General features: G+C 37.7%; 1 protein-coding gene across 1 annotated transcript in view; it reads right to left on the bottom strand.

Moving 5' to 3' along the window:
* Positions 1-258: 258 nt before the first annotated feature.
* LOC113520073 (uncharacterized) overlaps positions 259-23,993 on the bottom strand; it is a 54,662-nt gene continuing 30,927 nt past the window's right edge. The window contains exons 2-5 of the mRNA XM_052900359.1: positions 21,678-21,823; positions 21,246-21,432; positions 2,202-2,435; positions 259-1,339 (exon numbers count right to left, since the gene is read on the bottom strand). Of these exons, the coding sequence (XP_052756319.1) occupies positions 1,248-1,339; positions 2,202-2,435; positions 21,246-21,432; positions 21,678-21,791 (627 nt within the window). The 5' untranslated portion in view covers positions 21,792-21,823 and the 3' untranslated portion in view covers positions 259-1,247. The remainder of the gene's footprint in view (positions 1,340-2,201; positions 2,436-21,245; positions 21,433-21,677; positions 21,824-23,993) is intronic.

Below are 23,993 nucleotides of genomic sequence, written 5' to 3'. Positions count from 1 at the left end.
CAGGTTACATCTGCTATAAATACATAAATAATTGATAGCATAAACTAAAAGTCTAAAAGATAATCATTACCTAATCGTAGGCCATTATTTATACTATTACTCTGTTTCAGATATATGTCTTCGTGAAATTGTAAAAGGGATCATTAATATCAAATATATATATATATATATATATATATATATATATATATATATATATATATATATATATATATATATATATATATATATATATATATATATATATATATAGGACATAACATTAAATGCTATGTTACAGTACTCGTCATAATATACAAATATAAATATATATATACAATATTCTTAATCATAATTCAATGAAGCAAATACACCGACAGAGAACAAACACATATTTACAAAATTAATTATAAAATTTTCTAATAAAACCATAACTCACTGTAGTCATTTCAAACTTTGGTAAATTTATGACATTATCTTAGATGAATAACATCTAGATAACGTATCCTTCTAAAAACGCGACGACGAAACGGCCGATTTAAAAAAAATGGCGCTCATTTTTAACGCATGGTACTCATTTTTAAATTGGACCTACGATTATATTATAACTGGCGAATTTTTTTTTTCATACAAATCATTTAGTCAACATTTTATTTATTTATATTTATCAATACTAAACTTTCAGTTCCATAACTTGGAACGATGGAACGTAATCCTAGTCTAGTCTCTTACCCTGTCCTTTAATGTCCTATTTGCAGCACGAAAAACGACTTTAGCGAAGTAACAGACTATGCTGTAAAGGTTTATTTATTTATTATTCTGGTCTTAAATATATAAAAGAAAATGAAGGCGTTCGTGCAGTATAAAATACGACTCGTCAGTCGACTGTTAGTTGACTGTTTTTAAGGCCATAATCCATCTATATGCATATGGTCTAGATAATGTTGGTGAGATACAGGATCGTATCCACACATATGCGTGATACCAGTATAAATTTTCTTGCAGTATTTACAGTAAAAAGTGCAACGCGTGGGTAAAGAAAGACTGCAATAATCTACTACACTATAACAACACAAATACGTAACCGGGGCTTTAACAATGAGCCTCAAGCACTTTGTAACCTGATGCCACTGAGTGCACTGCAGTTTCCTGCATATTAGGTAAAAGTGCACTTTTTTAAAATGGAACATGGACGTGGCGGTGATAGATCAACCTGTAGATGACTACACATGAGCAGGACCTGGCAGGACCCGCTGGGGATGCCCGTGTCACAGGTACGCTACGAACAGCAGCATCGACAGAAGAAGGAGAGACGCTCCGCTCACGCCGAGGCGTGTCGATTTTGATAGAATGCTCTTCCCTGGAAAGGAATACATATTTTGATAAATAAGAGACAAATATAGTAGTCACGCCGTGTAGGTCCCGGCATAGAATAGGCCACCGCTGCCTTTACCGTGAGTGTCGTAAGAGGCGACTAAGAGAGGGCGAGAGATGGGCAGCAACGTCCCTCTTAAAACATCTTTAAAAGCCTAACTGCGGTTGCCAATATGCCTGCCAAGCATAGCAACTACTGCCAAACCCTCCAAGTGGCAGATTTATGTTCACCAGTGGACAGTTAAAAGCTGATATGATGATGATGATGGTGAAACTGCTTATTCATTTATTTATTTATATTACAGTGATTCCCTTTGAATAGAGAAGTGGCAGAGAAATTTTACAAGAGGGAGACTTTGTACAAAAGTCGTTTGCTTGGGTACCTCTGTCCTATTCGTATTTCAGCCGTGAAGCAGTTGTGTTTGCATAGCTGTTTCGGTTTGAAGGGTGGGATATGGCGTGTATTTACAAGGTACAGAGGAATAACACCTGAGTCCTCAGGAATGGCAACGCATGGGGGGTATCATGTGCGAAACAGTACACTCTGTTATGTCCATGGTACTGCTCATGTCTATAGGCGACGGTTACCACTTTCCATCAGGTGGGCCGTCAGCTTGATTGCCATTCTAAGTTGTATAAAAAAAAATACTGGGTAACGTGACTCTAACAATATTGAGATAATGATCAGGCAATGTGTAGGCAACTTCTTTATAGTATAAGACTTTATAATGCACGAGTGATATTTCTGATATTGCAAAATTTCATCAGTGATAGATATCAGTTTTTGATTAGTATCGAGCTGTGCTTGATTACCACATTTGATGTCAGCAGAAAAAAAATTTACTAACATCTCTCAGCGAGCTTCCTGGTGCAGCAACATTCTCGGATGCGCTTGTACTGGGCGCAGTCGTGCGCCAGGGGGCGACAGCGCCGCGGGCCGATGTAGCAGGTGTGCGGCAGCCAGGGGAACGGCTCTGGCATCACCTGCCGCTCGCAGCAGCAGTGGTCGGCGAGCACACGCGTCTCGCAGTACTCTAGTTCCCGGCGGCTGCACGTGCCACACCCCACCAGCGTCTCTGGAACTAAACGTGAAGAAATATGTAAATAATCACCCGGAATATGTAACACATAGCACCTTGAAAACTATTGTGTTGGCAATCGAAACACCGCATACCGATGGCAGAGCAAGAAACAACGACGACCCTGTTGTCGAATTCCTAAAATGGGCCCCGATAATGGCGAAATATTTTAACTACAGAAACAATGACTCGTAGTTTTTTTTGATGGATGAAAGTGGAATGCGCTACCCCGCCCTGCCTGCACTAACGGGATACGCTGGCGGAGCACCAGTGAAGGGTGATAGGTGAGAATGAAAACAGACCAGTTAGCTCATCATAATGAATTCATCAGGAATTAACCATGATAGTTTCCAGGGGGAACCGCGAGGAGGTCGACTTGGTTGGGTATATTGCTAGCAATAGGATTCTCAGCCTCCATTATTAACAATCCCTTTCCCCCCTGACTCGTAGTGTTCCTTCTACGTATTTATTACCGTTCGTTTGTTTTGGGGTTTAAGGGCATTCTTAGAGTGAATCGTGAGTCGAAAACTTGTGCTTAATTTAGTGATTGTGAAATATATAATTACAAAAGAGTTAAGGACTAAATTAATTAATTCAGTGTTCTTATCATGTGGATTTATTATTTAATTACCAAATCAGTTCTTTAAATACTCTTGTCTTTTGTATTCAATAATTGGGATTAATTCCTGTTGAATTCGATAGTTGATCCCATCTGTCATCATTTATACGGGTACTCCGTCAGCGTATATAGATAGCGTACGCTGGGTTTCCATTTCCATCAATCAGGCTTCATCATATATACAAAGGTTTGTATTGTTTACAATAGCATACAAAGCGAGTGTTATTCCATAGGCTATGATAACCATTTACAATCACATGGGAAGTACGTTTCTTTGACACCTCGGTGGTATAAAAATAATTGTGCCAGGATCTGATGTGCAACTATCGAAAAGCGATTTCATAAACTGCTACACTACAGTCGTTATAATGTAAATTATTAAAAATCCGACATAAAAAAGACTTCAAATGTATTAAAAATAAACTAATGAACTAATTTTGATAATTTTTTTATAGGATCTAAAGTCAATGTTGGTAGGAGAGGAGGGCAGCGACAAGAACGTCTTTAGACGTACACAATACAACAATATGTCAATCAAAAAGCAAAACAAAATAGATATCAAAAAGACATATTCAAAATATAAAAATATAAATCTAAAAAAGGTAAACTTATATAAAAGGAGATCTGTCGCCAACAGGACCAATCTGTAAGAATATCCTTTCAGATAAAAAAAGAATTTTCCAAATTGGTTCACTACTGATGGAGTCATGAGGCGACAAACATAAAAAAATTCAAACAAACTGAGAACCTCTTTCATTTTGAAATCAGTTGAAAACTGCTATATGTTGCTAAATCTACGCATTCGAAGTTGCAAACTAAAGCTAATTAAATATAAACATTCGAATGCTTTCCCAACGCAAACAAAGCACGCTTCCTGTTATGAATCTCATAAGGTGCACGCATGTGTAGTGCATCAGATGCGCTATTGATCAGCACAGCACAGCCCTACGTCATGTTGCACATTTACAAATGCATAAGTACTGCAAAATGTAATAGACACTGTTACTCAGGAAATAAAGGGCGCATGGGGTGAAACTATCAAGATTTTTTGTTTTATACAACTTAGAATGGCAAACAAGCTGACGGTTCACCTGATGGAAAGTGGAAACAGTCGCCTATAAACATGAGCAGTACCATGCACATAACAGAGTATACTGTTTCGCCCATGATACCCCTCCATGCGTTGCCATTCCTGACGACTCAGGTGTTATTCCTCTGTACCCAGTAAATTCAAGCCATATCCCACCATTCAAACCGAAATACAGCCATGCAAACACAACTGCTTCACGGTAGAAACACGAATGGGACAGATTAATTGCTAATCGACTTTTATATATATATATATATATATATATATATATATATATATATATATTGTTTTAAAAATAAAACCCAGTATACAGATAATAACTATTGACATATATATACTAATAAGCAGATTAATTAATTTCTAAGCAGATTAATTTTAATTTAAGCAGATAAATTAACTAATGACAAAATATTATGTATGTGCTTATAAAGTGGAATTATTTTCTAATATAACAAGTCCCTAATATATAAATATAAAATGAGTTCGTTTTATATAAGATAAAATTAAAATTTATAATAATTCTTACTAATAATAGAAATGTGAAAGTGTATTTATTTGTTTACCTCTTTGCGCGTTAACGATTTAACCAATTTCTATTAAATTTGGTGTATATGTTTGCATGGATATTTCGGTTTGAAAGGCAATAAAATTACAGTGTATATGGCAATAACATTATAGTCCTCAGGAATGGCAATGCATGAGAGGTATCATAGGCTACAATATAATCTGTTATGCCCATGGAGTATCATGGACATAACAGATTATAAGTGGTTACCACTTTCCAACAAGTAGGCCGTCAGCTTAGTTGCCATTCTAAGTTTATGCGTGAATTTACAAGGTACAGAGGAATAACATCTGAGTCCTCAGGAATGGCAACGCATGGGGGGTATCATGGGCGAAACAGTATACTCTGTTATGTCCATGGTACTGCTCATGTCTATAGGCGACGGTTGCCACTTTCCATCAGGTGGGCTGTCAGCTTGTTTGCCATTCTAATTTGTATAAAAAAAGTTGCATAGAATAAACTATAGGATAAAAATAAAAATAACAATAATGTACTGTATGGTATAGTAAAGATTATTTTTTATGCCGGTCAATAAATGTACATCATACAATGTTTGCCATTCTAAGTTGTATAAAAAAAAAGAAAAAAAAAAACATCAGACACGCAGACCAAGTCGCGGTTAAAAACCTAATATTTTAAATATGAAAATGAGTTTGTCTTTTGTTTGTTACCTCCAGCTAGAAAAGGACATGGCCACTTTATATGCCGGTCGATCAATACATACCAGCCACGTCGACAAAATCGTAAATAAAGCCTATATTTCCGGGGGGGAAAGGGATTGTTAGTAATGAGGTCAGATAGCCCCATTACTAGCAATATACCCTGTCAGGTCGACCTCCACGTGGTTCCTCCTGGAAACCATCTTAGTTTATTCTAGTTGAAATATTCAGGATGGGCTAACTGACCTGCTTTCATCCTCATCTATCATCTCCCACTGGTGCCCCGCCAGTGTATACCGATAGCGCAAGAGGGATTACAATATTATCACCATTAAGAAAAGCCTATATTTCTTCAAATATGGAAACTACACAGAGATATTATATCAGAAGTACCCAACTACAATACTGTCTAATTGGGCGTGACACAACGAAATTGACCAGTGACCACGACAAATCGAAGGTTGCCGATTTCTAGCCAAAAAAAAAACTCAGCATACTCAATCGAGCGTGAACTAAAAAATATTCATAAGTACTCATTTACTCGTAAAAGAAGTGGATTTAGGGTCGGCAACGCGCGCGTAAATCCTCTGGTATTGCAGGCGTTCATAGGCTACGGTAACCGCTTACCATCAGGTGGGCCGTATGCTTGTTTGCCACCTCAGTGGTATAAATTTACTAGTAATAATAGTACTGGCCAACACTCAAGATTCAAAATTAGGTAAATTTATTTCGTCACTTAATATATGTATAATATTTATTCGAGTATTCTGACACTTCCCTATGGTTGACTGGGAGAGAATGCTTCTAGCATTAAGTCCACCATGTACACATATATGTACTAATGAATAAATAAATAAAAATAGTCTAATATATATAAAGATAGTAGATAAGGAATAAGTGGAAGCAGGTGGCTCAGGACTGTTCCTTATGGGTTTAACAAGAATCACGATGATTTCCAGGTAGTTCCGTGTGGAGGTCGACCCGACAGAGTATATTGCTAGCAATGAGAATTAACGTTCCATTACTAACAATCCCTCTTCCCACGCAGATGGACCATCACCGTGTATATATATATATATATATATATATATATATAGTATGTAAATTCACGCCATATCCCTTAAAACCCCACCCTTCAAACCAAAACACAGCCATGCAAACACAACTGCTTTACGGTTGAAACATGAATGGGACAGAGGTACCCAAGCAAACGACTTTTGTACAAAGTCTCCTTATTTTCCTTAATTTCATTGAAACTCCGTTATATAAACATACGCAATAATTATATCCTTCAGTAAAACATACGTTTAAGCGGCACACACCATTGTCGAGCCCGACAATGGTGTAACAATACCGTGACAGATGCAAATAACATGTGCCTCGGACATAAGGCCTTGAGGAGAACCGTTTGGGTGCGTAACTCGTAATTTGTGGAGAACCGCCCCGCCCGGCGACCTCTGCACGAATACATTGTCACTGTATACCGAGTGATAAGTATATAGGGACCAAGGATGCTGGATATCCGAAACTTATTGCCATTCTCACAGAACCGTCAAAAATTGATAGTAGGTTTATGGCATTCCCAATGAAATCGTATTTTATTTGACTCAAAATGGGACAGCGGTTTATTTTTCTCGATTAGTAGGAAACTCAATTTTGATATCAAATTATTAACAATTATTCAAATACCATCCTAGATTCTCAATGAAATAACAAAATTATTTATTAAGAAAATACATACGTACATATTTGTCACGTCTGTTTTTCATTAGGGTAAACAGAAACAATGGAACGCCAAATGCTTCGATTTAAACAGACCTCTTCATTCATCAATCTTTTCATACACGCTCGCCGGTTACGGGTACTTCTAATTTGGCCCTTTTTCAGCAAGTCGCCTATTTGGTCGACATACATCCGTCTAGGGCGGCCCCTACCGACATCTCCATTCATTCTTGCTCGATAAATCTCATTCGTAATTCTTCTTTCATACATCCTCTCCAAATGGCCGACCCAACGCAACATTCCCTTTTTGAAATATATTGCAGCAAAATTAAGTAAGTAATTTTCAATCATTTTATTTTTTGTCAGCAGAAAACAATGTTTTAATGCAGATGCTTGATGATGATGATTCTAAGTAATATAAATTAAAGGCACTCTTTCTTAATATTAATATATATATATATATATATATATATATATATATATATATATATATATATATATATATATATATATATTATTCATCAATCTTTTCATACACGCTCGCCGGTTACGGGTACTTTTAATTTGGCCCTTCTTCAGCACGTCGGCTACTTGGTCAACATACATCCGTCTAGGGCGGCCCCTACCGACATCTCCATTCATTCTTGCTCGATAAATCTCATTCGTAATTCTTCTTTCATACATCCTCTCCAAATGGCCGACCCAACGCAACATTCCCTTTTTGAAATATATTGCAGCAAAATTAAGTAAGTAATTTTCAATCATTTTATTTTTTGTCAGCAGAAAACAATGTTTTAATGCAGATGCTTGATGATGATGATTCTAAGTAATATAAATTAAAGGCACTCTTTCTTAATATTAATAAATAAGAATTGGAAGCTGTAACTGGGTCTTGGAAAAACGGGACAATTTCGCATCTCCATATTTGTTCGGGAACACTACGGCAGAGAACCTAAACAAAGGGCAATCCAAACAGGACATATGGACACGTCAAGCATACCGTAACAAAATATTGCCATCTTATATCTGAGATCACCTTAGCTTGTGACTAACTTAAACGTTTGGGGGTAAGGGATTGTTAGTAATGCGGACTGCCAGTCTCACTGCTACCAATATACCCAGTCAGGTCTCTACGCGGTTCCCCCTGGAAACCATCATGCTGAATTCCAGAAGTACTCATCACGATGGGCTAACTAGCCTATCTTCTCTATCATCCCTCAATGGTGCCCCGCCAGCGTATACCGATAGCGTGATAGGCGGGGTTACCATTACATTATCATTCATTTAAAAACGTTAAACGTTTAAGCACAAAATAAACTTTTGATTAGATATCAATACACCGGAACTCCTTACAAGTACACATATGCTACATAATCATTATATAAACATCACTACAAATATCTATCTAAATATATGTATGTATGAGCAATGTACTCACAGCACATAAAATATCCAAAGATTTACATTTTTAAATTTTAATATTATACAAAGAATATTGTAACAAAAATTGGCACGCAAAATGGAACTAAATATCTAAACTAGTGACTAACACAAGTATTTAAATTTACATAGTATTTATTATATTATGACATATATATTTATATATATTATGAACTATTATTATATTAAACTTGGAAAAAAAGCTTTGTAAATATATAATATAACTAAGATATGAAGGTTGTTACATTAAAACAACGACAGAAGCTTAAATTAATAAAAATTAATAAAAAAAATTACATAAAGTTTACATTACATAAATATTAAGTCCGCCTTTTGTACCAGAATTTTTTTTGTAGAATCATCAATAAAGAATAAATAAATAAATAATCTATCCCATAGAATAACACTGGATATCAATAAGCTATGCTCGTGTATTCCCCAAAACGTTTGTTGTACATCCGTAAGAATAAGGACTATTTATTAATTTAGGTGTAAACTTACCAATATTAATACCAGAGGGAGACTTTGTACAAAAGTCGATTGCTTGGGTACCTCTGTCCCATTCGTGTTTCAACCGTAAAGCAGTTGTGTTTGCATGGCTGTGTTTCGATTTGAAGGGTTGGGATATGGCGTGAATTTACAGGGTATAGAGGAATAACAGAGTCCTCAGGAATGGCAACGCATGGGCATCATGGGCGAAACAGTAAACTCTGTTATGTCCATAGTACTGCTCATGTCTATAGGCGACGGTTACCACTTTCTATCAGATGGGCCGTCAGCTTGATTGCCATTCTAAGTTGTATAAAAAAAAAATTATGTGTAAACTTACCAATATTATAAATTTGAAAATGAGTTTGGTTTGTTACCCGTTAACGCCTTAACGACTCGACCTATCGTTATGAAATTTGATTTACACGTAGTATTTCGGACACAGGACACAGACAATTTTATTCTTGATCACATGGACGGAGTGACGGTAAAGGCTAGCAGACAATATTTTCTTGGCTTCATTTATTGTCATGTAACATCCTAAATACGATTATTCCTCTCACCTAAGAACTAGAATGATCACGCACAATGTAGTTTCAAAGGAGCTCCCTCCCGCAAACAATAAGGTTGTGTAATAATCTTCCTGCCTTGACTTTCCCTAGAGACTACAGCATGGGGTTCTTCAAAAAGGACATATTAAGGTATCGAAAGTGTTGGCAACGCGCGCGTGAAATCCCTAGCGTTACAATTGTCCATAGGCTACCGTAACCTCGTTTAGCATCAGATAGTCCGTATGCCATCTAAGAATCTCTTAATCATATATATATATATATATAGGATAGGAAAGGATAAATAATCGAATATATATTGTTCTTTTCCCTTACATGTCGTAAGAATTATGGTAATTTAATGGTTGAGGGTTGGGCAGCAGCGCCCCTTTGAAAACATTGCCAAGATGTAACCACGGTTGCCGGTGAGAAGGGATTGTTAGTAATGGGGAGATTAGTCACCATTGCTATCAATATACCCTATCAGGTCGACCACCACGCATTTCCCCCTGGAAACCATCGTGACTAATTTATCGTTGAATTCGTCACGATGGGCTAACTGAACTAACTGCCTTTTCATCCTCACTTATCATAGCGCAGGCTGGGTTACCATTCCATTATCACGCATTAAAAAAAAAAACTACGGTTGCCAAACCGTGTACCGAACACGGCAGTTACTGGCAGATTAATATAATTGTAATAAAATACAATTTACTTTTATCTAGAGCGGTTTTAATTATCCCGCCACATGACATGCATGTTAAATATTTCGCGAGCAAAGGACGCTGAAAATAAAAAGCAGTGTATTCGTAAGCTCGTTGCGGTGTTTATCGCGGGTCTGAGTCACGAGACGCATTAACTGCGGAGTAACGAGGGTGCTGGGTCATCCGTGACGTCATGGCGACGTCATCCACCCTGTCACAAGACCAATAACTATGAACTACTCGTTTACCAGGCTATAAAATCTTGATAAAAGGGTAAGGTGGTTTTACGGGGTTGTTATAGCCAATAATGTTGTATTACATTGTAAATGTTATTCATTAGTTAAAATACCATTTTTCAAAAGTAATTTTTAAGCTGCTCCGAAAAGAAGAAAATTTTGAATTGGTTCCTTTTTAATTGTAACGCGATAACGTCTCTTTGTCTGAAACGATTTGACTAATTTATCGTTGAATTCGTCACGATGGACTAACTGATCTACCTTGGGGGGAAAAAGGATTGTTAGCGATGGAGTTTGACAGCCCCATTGCTAGCAATATACCTTATTAGGTCGATCTCCACGTGGTTCCCCCTGAAAACCATCGTGAACAATTCTTGTTGAATTTGTCACGATGGGCTAACTGACCTATTTCATCCTCACCTATCATTCTTCACTGGTGCCCCGCCGGTGTATACCGATAGCGCGGGTGGGGTTACCATTCCATTATCATCTATTTAAAAAAACTGATCTACCTTTTTTATTTTCACCTATCACCTTTCACTGGTACCCCGCCAGCGTAAACCGATACTACAAGCAGGGTTACCATGTCATTTTCACCTATTAAAAAAAACTACAATTAATTTTCAAATCTCTTTTAATGTTATATGTTCTCTTTTAATATAGTAAATCAACTTTGTCTAAATTTATATTATTTATATTATTTAAAAAAAAAGAACAAAACTATTTATTATATGTGTCTATGGTTTAATCCACTAACCTTGATACAGTACTAGTTGGTGTGTCATTAATAAAGGGTACTAATTAGACAAAATGACACTACTGTGAATTGTTAGGTGGCTTGTAGAGTCCGCAGCGTACGACACTAGTAACAATACATGATGTGAGTATTTATTATGCAAATAATTACGATTGAACGGTATGTCTAGTCTAGACATCAATCAAGCCTGGAAGGTTGTTAGTTTTAATACATTTTGCGCACAATGCGCACAAATTTCAACTTTCGCCGTTTGTTACGTCGTTTTCCTTTCTTCCATTCTGTACCCCTTATTCTACTTTTCTTTCTGTTATACGGGCTGGTCAAACACCACCACCACCTTGATGGTAAACAGGTAATATGGTTCAAACGTGAAGGTCACTTTCACAGCAATTCATTCTACCAGTATGTTGGCGATCGTCATTTTGACAGCCTACAAGTGTACCTCTTCACAGCCTGCTTAGTGCAGGGGGAAAGGGATTGTTAGTAATCTCAGTCTCCGAGAATCCCATTGCTAGCAATATATCCAATCAGGTCGACCTCCTCGCGGTTCTCCCTGGAAACTATCATGGTTAATTCCAGATGAATTCATCATGATGGGCTAACTGGACTGTTTTCATTCTCATCTATTACCCTTCATTGGTGCTCCGCCAGCGTATCCCGTTGGCGCAGGCGGGGTTACCATACCATTTTCACCCATAAAAAAGCCTGCTTAGTGCCGCTCTTTGTTTAGTTTCACGCATCTTTCTATGATTAAATTTTCATATAATAATTTAATTAATTCACTCTGAAAGAGTGGATATTTTAGAGCATTAGTACCGCCATAGATTTTATAATACTATATTAGTGCAAATCGGGTCTAAAACGTTCAGTTCTAAAAATAAAATAAATAAAAATCGGTAAAAAAACTTTTAAGTTAAACGGTTTTATTTTATGTGCACTGAAAACTACAAAATAAATAAATAGTTACTTACCTATCAACCTACGTAGGTGATCTCGGTCATTAATATCTCTGATGGTAGTGGTTGCCATAACATGAACCATGTCAGCGGCCGAAAGGCAGTTCATGAGAGAACACTAACACCAGGGTTTGCTTGGTATCAGCACACTATAACAAGTAGGTATTTTGACCTTCTAGTTCAGAAATATTTTAGTACTAGGCAGAATAGCTTTTAGGCATATTAGACTAAAATAAAAACGTGGGGCCCATTAACTATTTCTGTATTACTTTCTACTATACTAAGTGTGAATTGCATCGACTTATTATAATCGTCATCATCATCATCCTAGCGGTTTATCCCGGTCGCATCCGAAACCTCATAGCTCCGGAGTCCAGGCTCCGCTGAATCGACTTACTATAATCGTAACTGGAGGTTGTGACCATCAATAACCAGCCGTTACGGCTTCACCAGCGAACGCCGAGCTCATGATCTACCAAAGTATAAGATATGCTCTGCTATAGGTATGATTTCAGAGGGGCCCCACGTTTTTATTTTAGTCTAATATGCCTAAAAGCTGTTCTGCCTAGTACTAAAATATTTCTGAACTAGAAGGTCAAAATACCTACTTGTTATAGTGTGGGCTGCTTAGTTTACCTACCAAGCAAACCCTGGTGTTAGTGTTCTCTCATGAACTGCCTTTCGGCCGCTGACATGGTTCATGTTATGACAACCACTACCATCAGAGATATTAATGACCGAGATCACCTACGTAGGTTGATAGGTAAGTAACTATTTATTTATTTTGTAGTTTTCAGTGCACATAAAATAAAACCGTTTAACTTAAAAGTTTTTTTACCGATTTTTATTTTCTTGTTTTTAGTATTTAGTGAAATTGTTTACCGAATATTCCTCATTCTATTTAATTCATTCAGTGCATCATTATTACATGGTTTCTTACCTGATAATTTAGTACAATCTAATTCCTCAATACATAGCCCTTCCAGAGACTTGACTCGACTTAGAGCCACGTATGCTTGTCCTTCCTCAAACCATTTTGAGCCCAAATATACTACTGCATGGTCGACGGTGCTGCCCTGCATTTTATGGACGGTGAATGCTCATGACAAAACTAAGGGCAACATCCTTTTTTCAGCCGTATCATAATTGAATTTTGCTGGAAACTGTATGGCTTTAGGGTAAATAACGTGCATGCCGTCTGTGCCAAAGTCAATTAAAGATCTGTTTCGTACATTTGGGTTCGACGGAACTGAGGCCAAAAAATTTCTGTAATGTGGCCTATAGCGTCATTTACCAATCCTTTTGTAACGTCAATGTTGGACCGCAACATTACTTTTGCACCTACAAATATTTCAAAACCGTTTAAAAAATCGTATAATTAAAAAATAATCACAACTAATTTAAAGCAATTGTGAATAGGCTATTCTCGCGTCCACAAGCTTCGTCTAAGTCCACATCATCACCATCCATCTGGTGAGATGTGTGTCTAGTGTCTGAGTGTCTTGTGTCTGAGTGTCTAGTGTTTAGTGTCTGAGTGTCTAGTGTCTGAGTGTCGAGTGTCTAGTGTCTGAGTGTCTAGTGTCCGAGTGTCTGAGTGTCAAGTGTCTGAGAGTCTAGTGTCTGAGTGTCTTGTATCCGAGTGTCTAGTGTCTGAGTGTCTGAGAGTCTAGTGTCTGAGTGTCTTGTATCCGAGGGTCTAGTGTCTGTATGTCTAGTGTCTGGGTGTCTGATTGTCTAGTGTCTGAGTGTCTAGTGTCTGAGTGTCTAGTGTCTGAGTGTCTAGTGTCTGAGTATCTAGTGTCTGAGTGTCTGAGTGTCTGAGTGTCTAGTGTCGAGTGTCTGAGTGTCTAGTGTCTAGTGTCGTGTCGAGTGTCGAGTGTCTGAGTGTCTAGTGTCGAGTGTCAAGTGTCGAGTGTCGAGTGTCTTGTATCCGAGTGTCTAGTGTCTGAGTGTCTGAGAGTCTAGTGTCTGAGTGTCTTGTATCTGAAAGTCTAGTGTCTGTATGTCTAGTGTCTGGGTGTCTGATTGTCTAGTGTCGAGTGTCTAGTGTCTGAGTGTCGAGTGTCGAGTGTGAGTGTCGAGTGTCGAGTGTCGAGTGTCTAGTGTCTGAGTGTCTAGTGTCTGGGTGTCTGAGTGTCAAGTGTCTGAGAGTCTAGTGTCTGAGTGTCTAGTGTCGAGTGTCTGAGTGTCTAGTGTCTGAGTGTCCGAGTGTCGAGTGTCGAGTGTCGAGTGTCGAGTGTCAAGTGTCGAATGTCGAGTGTCGAGTGTCTAGTGTCTGAGTGTCTAGTGTCTGGGTGTCTGAGTGTCAAGTGTCTGAGAGTCTAGTGTCTGAGTGTCTTAGTATCCGAGTGTCGGAGTGTCTAGTGTCTAGTGTTTAGTTTTTCAGTGTCGAGTTTCGAGTGTCTAGTGTCTGAGAGTCTAGTGTCTTAGTGTCTTGTATCCGAGTGTCTAGTGTCTGAGTGTCTGAGAGTCTAGTGTCTGAGTGTCTTGTATCCGAGGGTCTAGTGTCTGTATGTCTAGTGTCTGGGTGTCTGGGTGTCTGATTGTCTAGTGTCTGAGTGTCTAGTGTCTGAGTGTCTAGTGTCAGAGTATCTAACGTCTGGGTGTCTGAGTGTCAAGTGTCTGAGAGTCTAGTGTCTGAGTGTCTTGTATCCGAGTGTCTAGTGTCTGAGTGTCTAGTGTCTGGGTGTCTGAGTGTCTAGTGTCTAAGTGTCGAGTGTCGAGTGTCGAGTGTCGAGTGTCGAGTGTCGAGTGTCGAGTGTCGAGTGTCGAGTGTCAAGTGTCGAGTGTCGAGTGTCGAGTTTCGAGTGTCTAGTGTCTGAGGGTCTAGTGTCTGAGTGTCTAGTGTCTGGGTGTCTGAGTGTCAAGTGTCTGAGAGTCTAGTGTCTGAGTGTCTTGTATCCGAGTGTCTAGTGTCTGTGTGTTTAGGGTCTGGGTGTCTGAGTGTCAAGTGTCTGAGAGTCTAGTGTCTGAGTGTCTTGTATCCGAGTGTCGGAGTGTCTAGTGTCTAGTGTTTAGTATCTGAGTGTCGAGTGTCGAGTGTCTAGTGTCTGAGTGTCGAGTGTCTGAGTGTCTAGTGTCTAGTGTTTAGTGTTTAGTGTCTGAGTGTCGAGTGTCGAGTGTCGAGTGTCAAATGTCGAGTGTCAAGTGTCGAGTGTCTAGTGTCTAGTGTCTGAGTGTCGAGTGTCTGAGTGTCTAGTGTCTGGTGTTTAGTGTCTGAGTGTCGAGTGTCTAGTGTCTGAGTGTCTAGTGTCCGAGTGTCTAGTGTCTGAGTGTCTTGTATCCGAGTGTCTAGTGTCTGTGTGTCTGTGTGTCTAGGGTCTGGGTGTCTGAGTGTCTAGTGTCTGAGTGTCGAGTGTCTGAGTGTCTAGTGTCTGGTGTTTAGTGTCTGAGTGTCGAGTGTCGAGTGTCGAGTGTCTAGTGTCTGAGTGTCTAGTGTCCGAGTGTCTAGTGTCTGAGTGTCTTGTATCCGAGTGTCTAGTGTCTGTGTGTTTAGGGTCTGGGTGTCTGAGTGTCTAGTGTCTGAGGGTCTAGCGTCTGAGTGTCTAGTATCCGAGTGTCTAGTGTCTGGGTGTCTCAGTATAGTCCTATTATTTGATACCCATATTGTGGTGGTTGTGGAAAAATATGTACCTAGTCCGCCATATTGGAACGGCGTCCATCTTGAATTTTAAATTTTGACATAATCATCGTGTTTTACTAGTATAGCCCTTTCATTTGATACCCATATTGCGGGGGTTAAGGAAAAATATGTAATCCGCCATTTTGTATCGGCGGCCATCTTAGATTTATAATGTTATTGATTTTATTATATTGTATTGTCATCTAAATTAAATGTGTGTACCAAATTTCAGATCAATCTGACAACGGGAAGGTGCTTAAATTTCAATTTCTAATTTTGACCCAAATAAATAAATACCGTACAGGTCGAGCTAAATAAAACCGTTTAAAAAACCGTTTAATAAAAACTAACCTCCTATAGTATGAGCGCCTCTTTATTTAATACTAACTTTTACCCGCAAATTTGTCCGCAAAAACTGAGATATATTCTTTGACTGGGATAAAAATTAGCCTGTACCCTCCTCCATCCCATATAGTACGTATATACTAAGTTTCATAGGGATTGGTTAAGCCGTTAGGGCGGTATAAGGTAAAAAAACAAAGTCATTTTTCCATTTATAATATTAATAAGGATTTAGATAGAGTATCGAGCCTCAAAAATGGTCAACTTTTTGTTAGCTAATTATCTAATTAGCTGACTCATTTTTTTATCAGTATTCTATATATTTATACATAAAATATATATTAACGTATTATTTAATAAATAAAATTACTGTTAACGCATTAAAAAATGCAGGATTTATATATAAAAAAATATAGAAGTTATAAAGGAATCACTCATAACTATTTATCACGCGAAATTATATAAAAAAGTTGACCCGTTTTTCTAGAAGCATTTGTATGGAGATACTGTTTCTAAATAATCAAAGAATTTAGCCCATTTTTCATAAAAAAAAAAAATGCTTCATAAAAGAATGTCACAGATACTGCAAATTGTTTACATATATGATTCTAATTAGGCACTGTATAAGTGTCCAATTTAGCGTTTACAATGCGTCGTAAACTGTACGTATGTAATGCTCGTAATGACAGTCGGAGTGGAGCTCTTAATTAAGCAAGTACACGAGCACGTAGCTCACACGTACGGACAGTCATGCCCTTTAATATCATGTATCATAATGGTGGCTTCCTCGTTTAATTCGCTTGTAATCGACACTTGATGATATCAGGTGCAAAATACTGTCCTCGCGTTATATGAACTTATTATACGCTGTAAATTTATTATATACACTTTTTAAGTGCAAAATTATTTGATCGTCAAATCATAGATAATATTATTTTTTTAGACTATGACATAAGAATGACGCGAATACCAGAGGGAGACTTTGTACAAAAGTCGTTTGCTTGAGCACCTCTGTCCCATTCGTGTTTCTAGCAAGAAGCACTTGTTTGCATGGCTGTGTTTCAGTTTGAAGAGTGGGATATGGTAGTGAATTTACAAGGTACAGAGGAATAACACCCGAGTCCTCAAGAATGGCAACGCATGGGGGGTATCATGGGAGAAACAGTATACATTGTTATGTCCATGGTGCTGCTCATGTCTATAGGCGACGGTTACCACTTTCTATTAGGTAGGCCGTCAGCTCGTTTGCCATTCTAAGTAGCAGAAAAAAATCCTATTAATAGAGAAGCAGGGATTGTTAGTAGAGAAGATTTAATATCTCTATAGCCAGCAATGTACCCTATCAGAGTGACCTCCAGGCGGTTCCCCCTAGAAACCAATTTTGTTAATTCTTGTGGAATTTACCACGATGGGCTAACTTACCTGCTTTCATCCTCGTCTATAATTCCTCACTGGAGTCTATCCAACGGATACTGATAGCACAAGTGGAAATTCCATTATCACCCATAAAAATAATCCAAATATAATAAATGTGCAAGTTTGTAACAATGATGGATGGACACACCATGTATGTTTGTTACTCTTTCGTGCAAAAATTACTAAACGGATTTGAATAAGTTTTAGTTTACGGCTAGGTAACTAACTCCTAACTTAGCCCATAAGATACTTTATATGCTGGTCTACACGGTTTAAACTGCAAGATATATACTATTTTTTATACCACTGAGGTGGCAAAGTATACGGCCCACCTGATGATAAGCGGTTACCGTAGCCTATGAACACCTGCAATACCCGAATTATTACGCGTGCGTTGCCGACACTGAAAAAATCACTACTAATAAAGTATCATAAAGTATATCACCATTACTTCTAATAAACTAGAGTTAAAGCCTCTTATTAAAAAAAAAATCAAAACTCACATAATTCTATTTTAGCTTATTAATCTGTTTTATCTTTCACATTTACACTAAATTCCCAATTTAAAAGAAAGTAAACAACAAAACGGTGTAATAATTAAAGTTGATTTATAGGTTTCAGTTTTTTATAAATAAAGCGGAACTTCTTTACGTTGAATCGTTTGCGAAGCTAAATTCAGTAATACGCAATAAAACCTCAATCAACTGTTTTTTAACGAACGCCTGTCACGATTTCACGTGAAAGTAGCTACACGGTTTTCACCGAAACATCGTGATAGAAAAGATATTTTGTTTATGCATTTTTTTTTTGTCACTACTCTATAAAGTACTCCAGTAATATATATATATATATATATAATTTTTCTTATGCAACTTAGTTATGGCAAACAAGCTGACAGCCCGCCTGATGGAAAGTGGCAACCGTCGCCTATAAACATGAGCAGTACCATGGACATAATAGAGTGCACTGTTTCGTCCATGATACCCTTCATGCGTTGCCATTCCTGAGGACTGAGGTGTTATTCCTCTGTACCGTGTAAATTCACTGCCATATCACACCCTTCAAACCGAAACACAGCCATACAAACACGACTGCTTCTGATGAAACTGATAAAATAATAATATCAATAGGTTTATAATCGAAATAACAACTTTATAGAGATTATTATTTGGTAAAACAATCATTATATATTATTAGTTTAATATATAATTAGTTAAATGTTAACTATACGTTTTTGTTTCTAATATCTTTTAATATGTCTTTTTACAGGACGTCTTATTGCATAATACACAAACAGCATTACTGCTAATTTTATTTTTAAACAACAATTTAATTGATATGAAAAGGTTTGCTGCAAGAAATCTCTTATTAGAGATATACTCACCTTTGCATTACATTTAAAATTGAATGTTTCTTAACACTACGTTTGTGTACAGTAAAGAAAAAATAAAGTAATTTTTCTAGAAATATTTTTTTCGAGTAACTTCAAAACAGTCTTAGGCAGTTAGTTATAAAACCTTACACAATTTTCCAGAAACGAATTACTGAGTACTCGAGTCGTATTTAGGGAAAAAAGTTCTCTAGATGGTATTAGGCACATACATTATGAAATGCTAGTCATTTAAAAAATATATAAATTGCAAATAACAATAGATAATTATAGACAATCACAATTATTAATACATCATCCAGTTTACGGTGGAATTCATTGCGATGCTTACTCATTCAGCGACGTCGCACTAATCTATTGGTCGTTATAAATTGGCGCCCACATCACAACTCGGCACACCAGAGTCCTATATCTTAATATTATTGTGAAAGTGAGTTTGTTTATTTGTTTGTTTGTTGTCTCTTGACGCCTTAATAACTGTACCAATCGTCATTAAATCTGATATATATGTAATATTTGAAATGGAGAAGAAAATGGGTTAATTTACAGGGTACAGAGGAATAACACGTAAGTCCTCAGGAATGGCAACGCATGGGCGAAATAGTATACTCTGTTATGTCCATGGTACTGCTCATGTTTATAGGCGACGGTTACCACTTTCCATCAGGTGGGCCGTCAGCTTGTTTGCCATTCTAAGTTGTATACAAAAAAAAAAATTCCATCCCAGTTACAAAATTCTTCAAAAAGAGTCTTCAAAGTTTCAAGAAACAATAAACTTCTGGGTGTTTGCTCAAAAACAACGATGAAGAATAAGGTTGAACCATTGAGCTTTTGTTCCCCACTTTTCCCTTCTCAGACTAGCTGTTCTAATCTTTCCTTTCTCTATAGATGTCTAAACTAGGAATAAATAGTTATTTATTAGTTTCTAGTAACCTGTTAATGGTATGGAAGGATTTTAACAATTTTCTTTTTACATGGGTTTTGAAAGCAACACCATCGTACGTACGAAACATGGTTTCGTGCAGAGACCTCGTCCCAATTTGTGAGAATTAATAGACTTTAATTAGCAGCGACGGCTCAAGTAATTGTCTTTGTGACAATCCACGCACAATGGCGGTCTAAAAAGGGCACGAATAATTAGAATAACTTGGAAAGTAAAGAATAAATAACTTTTGAAAATGTATTGATATGTTGTTTGAAGTATGCTCCAAGTATAGTCAGGTTACCATTACCATTCTTCATACCATTCAATAGGTCTACCATTGGTTAAAAATATAGTTGAGTATTTTTTTAAATAGTAATATTTCTTACCAGTGTTTTAGAATCCCAAAATAGCAGTGTTTTTTTAACTAAAATTCGTATTAATTTATCATTATTATTAGACATTTAACAAAATTCACATCTCCCCTTTTAAAGAGAGGAGATGACAAACTAACCTCCGACAGAAGTCGGCCGAGATTTAGGATCCTAGGGAGAGAAAGCGCCGTACTATGCGGGCAATATTTAAGAGCACTGCTTTCTCGAGAGTGAGCTGCCTCGGAATCCCAACCATCTGAGGTATTGTTCTATACTGGTCGGAATAAGACTGTTCCGTTGAACGTTATCGTTATAGAACGATTGGAATGATTTCGATGGACGTCACCCCCAAAATCCGGTCACCTCGTGAGCCAAATCAAGATATTTTCTCTTTTTCTCGATTTCGGCTTTCACGAGGTTCTCGTCATGCAATATGGTGATATTTACGAAAAACACCCTTGAGTGTGCCGTACCATTACCGCGATATCAAGTTATTATTCATATTTATACATGAGCAGACTCGTTTCTATCTCAAGTAATTCCATAATATCCGAATAGTCATAATATGCATAGCGTGTCAAAGTCGAAGCTCCTGGGTACAGTATCTACTTTCGAGTAATGTCTTTTTAACGTATGTTGTGATGTTTGATAATGGAGGCATATTTCTTTTTTATGCATAATTATATTCTATAAACACTGCGGTAAGTAATCTGTCCACAAGATCTTTATTTTCAAACTTACTCTCCCATTTCCAGAACTATAGCAGACCACCTTTCATTAATAACAATTTTACCATCTAATTAGTCGTACTAGCACTAACAGTACAAGGGCAGGGCATCGTTAGGTCAGTCTATTCACTCTTTTACTAGTAACATCGTAGCTGGTTTCTGATGTATTTTGATTCCATCGTCACACGGAGATGAACAAAGATTAAGAGTATTCAGGCGACTCTAAGCACTCACCGTCTTCTAATTTAAGCGACCTGGCGGCTCGCCTCGCGTCTGCTGTGGACACGTCATGTTCCACGTAGTACTCCTCGTAGCGGACCTCGTAGATGCTGTCCTCGGGGCTCCACTGCTCGCTGTCGTTGGTCTTCGTGCTATTAGGCTTCCCGGTCCCGACGGGCTTGGACGCAGCTGCGTGTTGTACCTGCACAGTAGAATGCTCGACTTTGAATCTAAACAACATGGGTATTACAGTATAACCTAATGACTCGAACTATGAATCGTTTACCTTGATTGTTCCTTTCTAAGCTGTATAAAAAGTCTAATATATAAAATTTTTAAATTCTGAGCGAATTTAAAAATTAGCACCTTATTATTCTGAATCATTAGAGGTATTAACTAATGATTAGGAATTTTTAGTTACATTCCTATTGTACTTATCATCCTTACCACGACTTCAGGCACGCGGAAGATGAGGTCAGCGCAGACCGGTGGCAGCAGCGCGGTGAGCGCCGCCGCCGCCAGCCACGTCGGCAGCGTCGCCCGCCGCCGCTGCCGCCGCATCCCATCGCTCACGTGCACATCCACCGCGGGCTCTGGGGAACATTATATAACTAAACTGATGCGGCTGAGAAATAATTAAGAAGTTAAAACCTTTTTTTTTAACGTCTGGTAAATGCTATATGCAGACCCATACACCTTGTGGGAGGTGAATGGATACTGTGGAATCCTCCCGTTAGGCGGGGGTGTACCCACCAAAAACCAGACAATATACCCTCGAAGTGCCATATGTCGAAGACATGGGTTCGTTTTCGCACACACCACCTCAAGAAGTTAAAACCTGATAGTTCTACAATTAAAAAGAACTGTCGTGCATATGGACGTAAAGCATACCTAAACAATGACCATTGTCAAATGGTCTCGGCATGGAATAGACCGTCCTTTTCTTTTCTGTCCCTCTTAAAACATCAGCAAAGCCTGTGGTTACCAAACTGTCCGCCAAGTGTGGCAACTGGCAAACGCCCTTTATGAGGGAAGCTTATGTTCAACAGTGGACAGTTAACGCCTAATATGATGACGCAAGTTAATAAAAGTTTAAAATATGCTCCCCAGATATTCTAAGCATTTGCTAATGTTTCTAATTCATTTTTTATAAAATAAAACCATTTATACTCTTTCATAAATATACAGTAACATTTTTATAGGAAAGGCCGAAAAAAACACTGATACCAACTAGAACAATATGTATATTTATACGGTGATACGAATTTGTGTTTACCTGCGCCTGCAGGCACTAGTTACTCATGATTCTATCCATTTTGAATAAGGTATCTAACTATCTTAATTAAGATATAAAGAGTGTACAGATTTCCTCTGAATTTGACGACCACTGTATGCCATTATGGTCGATTACCATAATGAAAATTTATTACTGAACAGCCATAAGACACATAACACCATAAGCAGCATGAGCATTTATTACTGAAGATTTTTAGAAGATTAGGTTCGATAAGGTGTCTATCGTCGTTTCTCATATTCATTGAATTGTTAAAAGCATAGGACAATTAATATCAGCGTAGAATCTAATATCAATAATTAATCTAATATATATAATTTTAGGTAACCCCATGATTATGTGGACCTAGCAGTTAATACGCCTTAGTCATCGACGCCGTTCGTGACTGCATCCATGCACTAAACGGGGCACTCAATAAAGGTATTTGTATGCAATCCGCACCCGACCCCTTCTGACCGCCCATTGTGCGATTCCGCACGAAGTTACAACTACATTAGAAATCTTCAACGGCCATTCTCAAATAATTTGATCACGTCAAAATGGAATGTTTGTCATATAAAAGAGGCACTGGCTTCAATCCCTTTCTGTTAAATCTGCTAGCAAACTTTCATGCATGTTGTGTTGCTTTAGTTTGAAATTTTGACAGCAAAATTACTGGGTACTGTTAAGATCTACATGTAAATGGTTGACAACTCGCAAATAATACCTATAGTGCTGTAAATATTCATGGACCGGCTTCCAAAGCTGTTTTTCGTTAATTTGATGGTATGCTCGAGCATGGTATAATATAATATAATATAATAGTATAATAAGTATACAACGAGGGTGGTAATCGATTACCACCCTCGTTGTATACTTATTTATGTCATATTTATTAACTGTCCAAACACTTTTATAATTAAGGTCCTTCTACTCATCTACAGCGGTGGCAGACAACAGGCAAGACTCATTATGGGTGCCTTAACTGGATATATGCCAATAAGGCATATACTACACAAGATGGGTCTATCTTAAGACACACTGTGCAGACTATGCGGGGAGAAATCGGAATCCATGGAACACTTGATGTGCAACTGTAATTAGCGAGCATGCGCATGAGTCTACTGGAAACGGCTTATCCAGAGCCAGGGGACTACAGATATCTTAAATCGCGGGATATCGTTAAGGTAACACAAAGGATCTATGAAATGATGGTATAAGGCAGGGGGGAAGCACAAAAGATTCCGATGGGTCGACGTGCAACGGCTTAGCTGACCCCATATGCGAATATAAGATAAGATAAGGTCCTTCTAAATCAATATCAAGCTGTTTTGATTACACTTTACCCCAAAAATCACTAGATATTTAAATACGTATGTATATATATATATAAAAAACTGAATACTCCTTGCAACATTGAATCTTGCAAGTATTCAGTTTTTTGGCAAATATAAATTATATAATTTTCAGCAAATATAATAACAAGAATG

This window comes from Galleria mellonella, unplaced genomic scaffold (assembly GCF_026898425.1).
Source record: "Galleria mellonella isolate WM207_F2 unplaced genomic scaffold, CSIRO_AGI_GalMel_v1 utg6482, whole genome shotgun sequence".
NCBI lineage: Eukaryota > Metazoa > Arthropoda > Insecta > Lepidoptera > Pyralidae > Galleria > Galleria mellonella.
The sequence above is the reverse complement of the archived record's forward strand: the minus strand, read 5'-3'. Positions and strand labels throughout refer to the sequence as shown.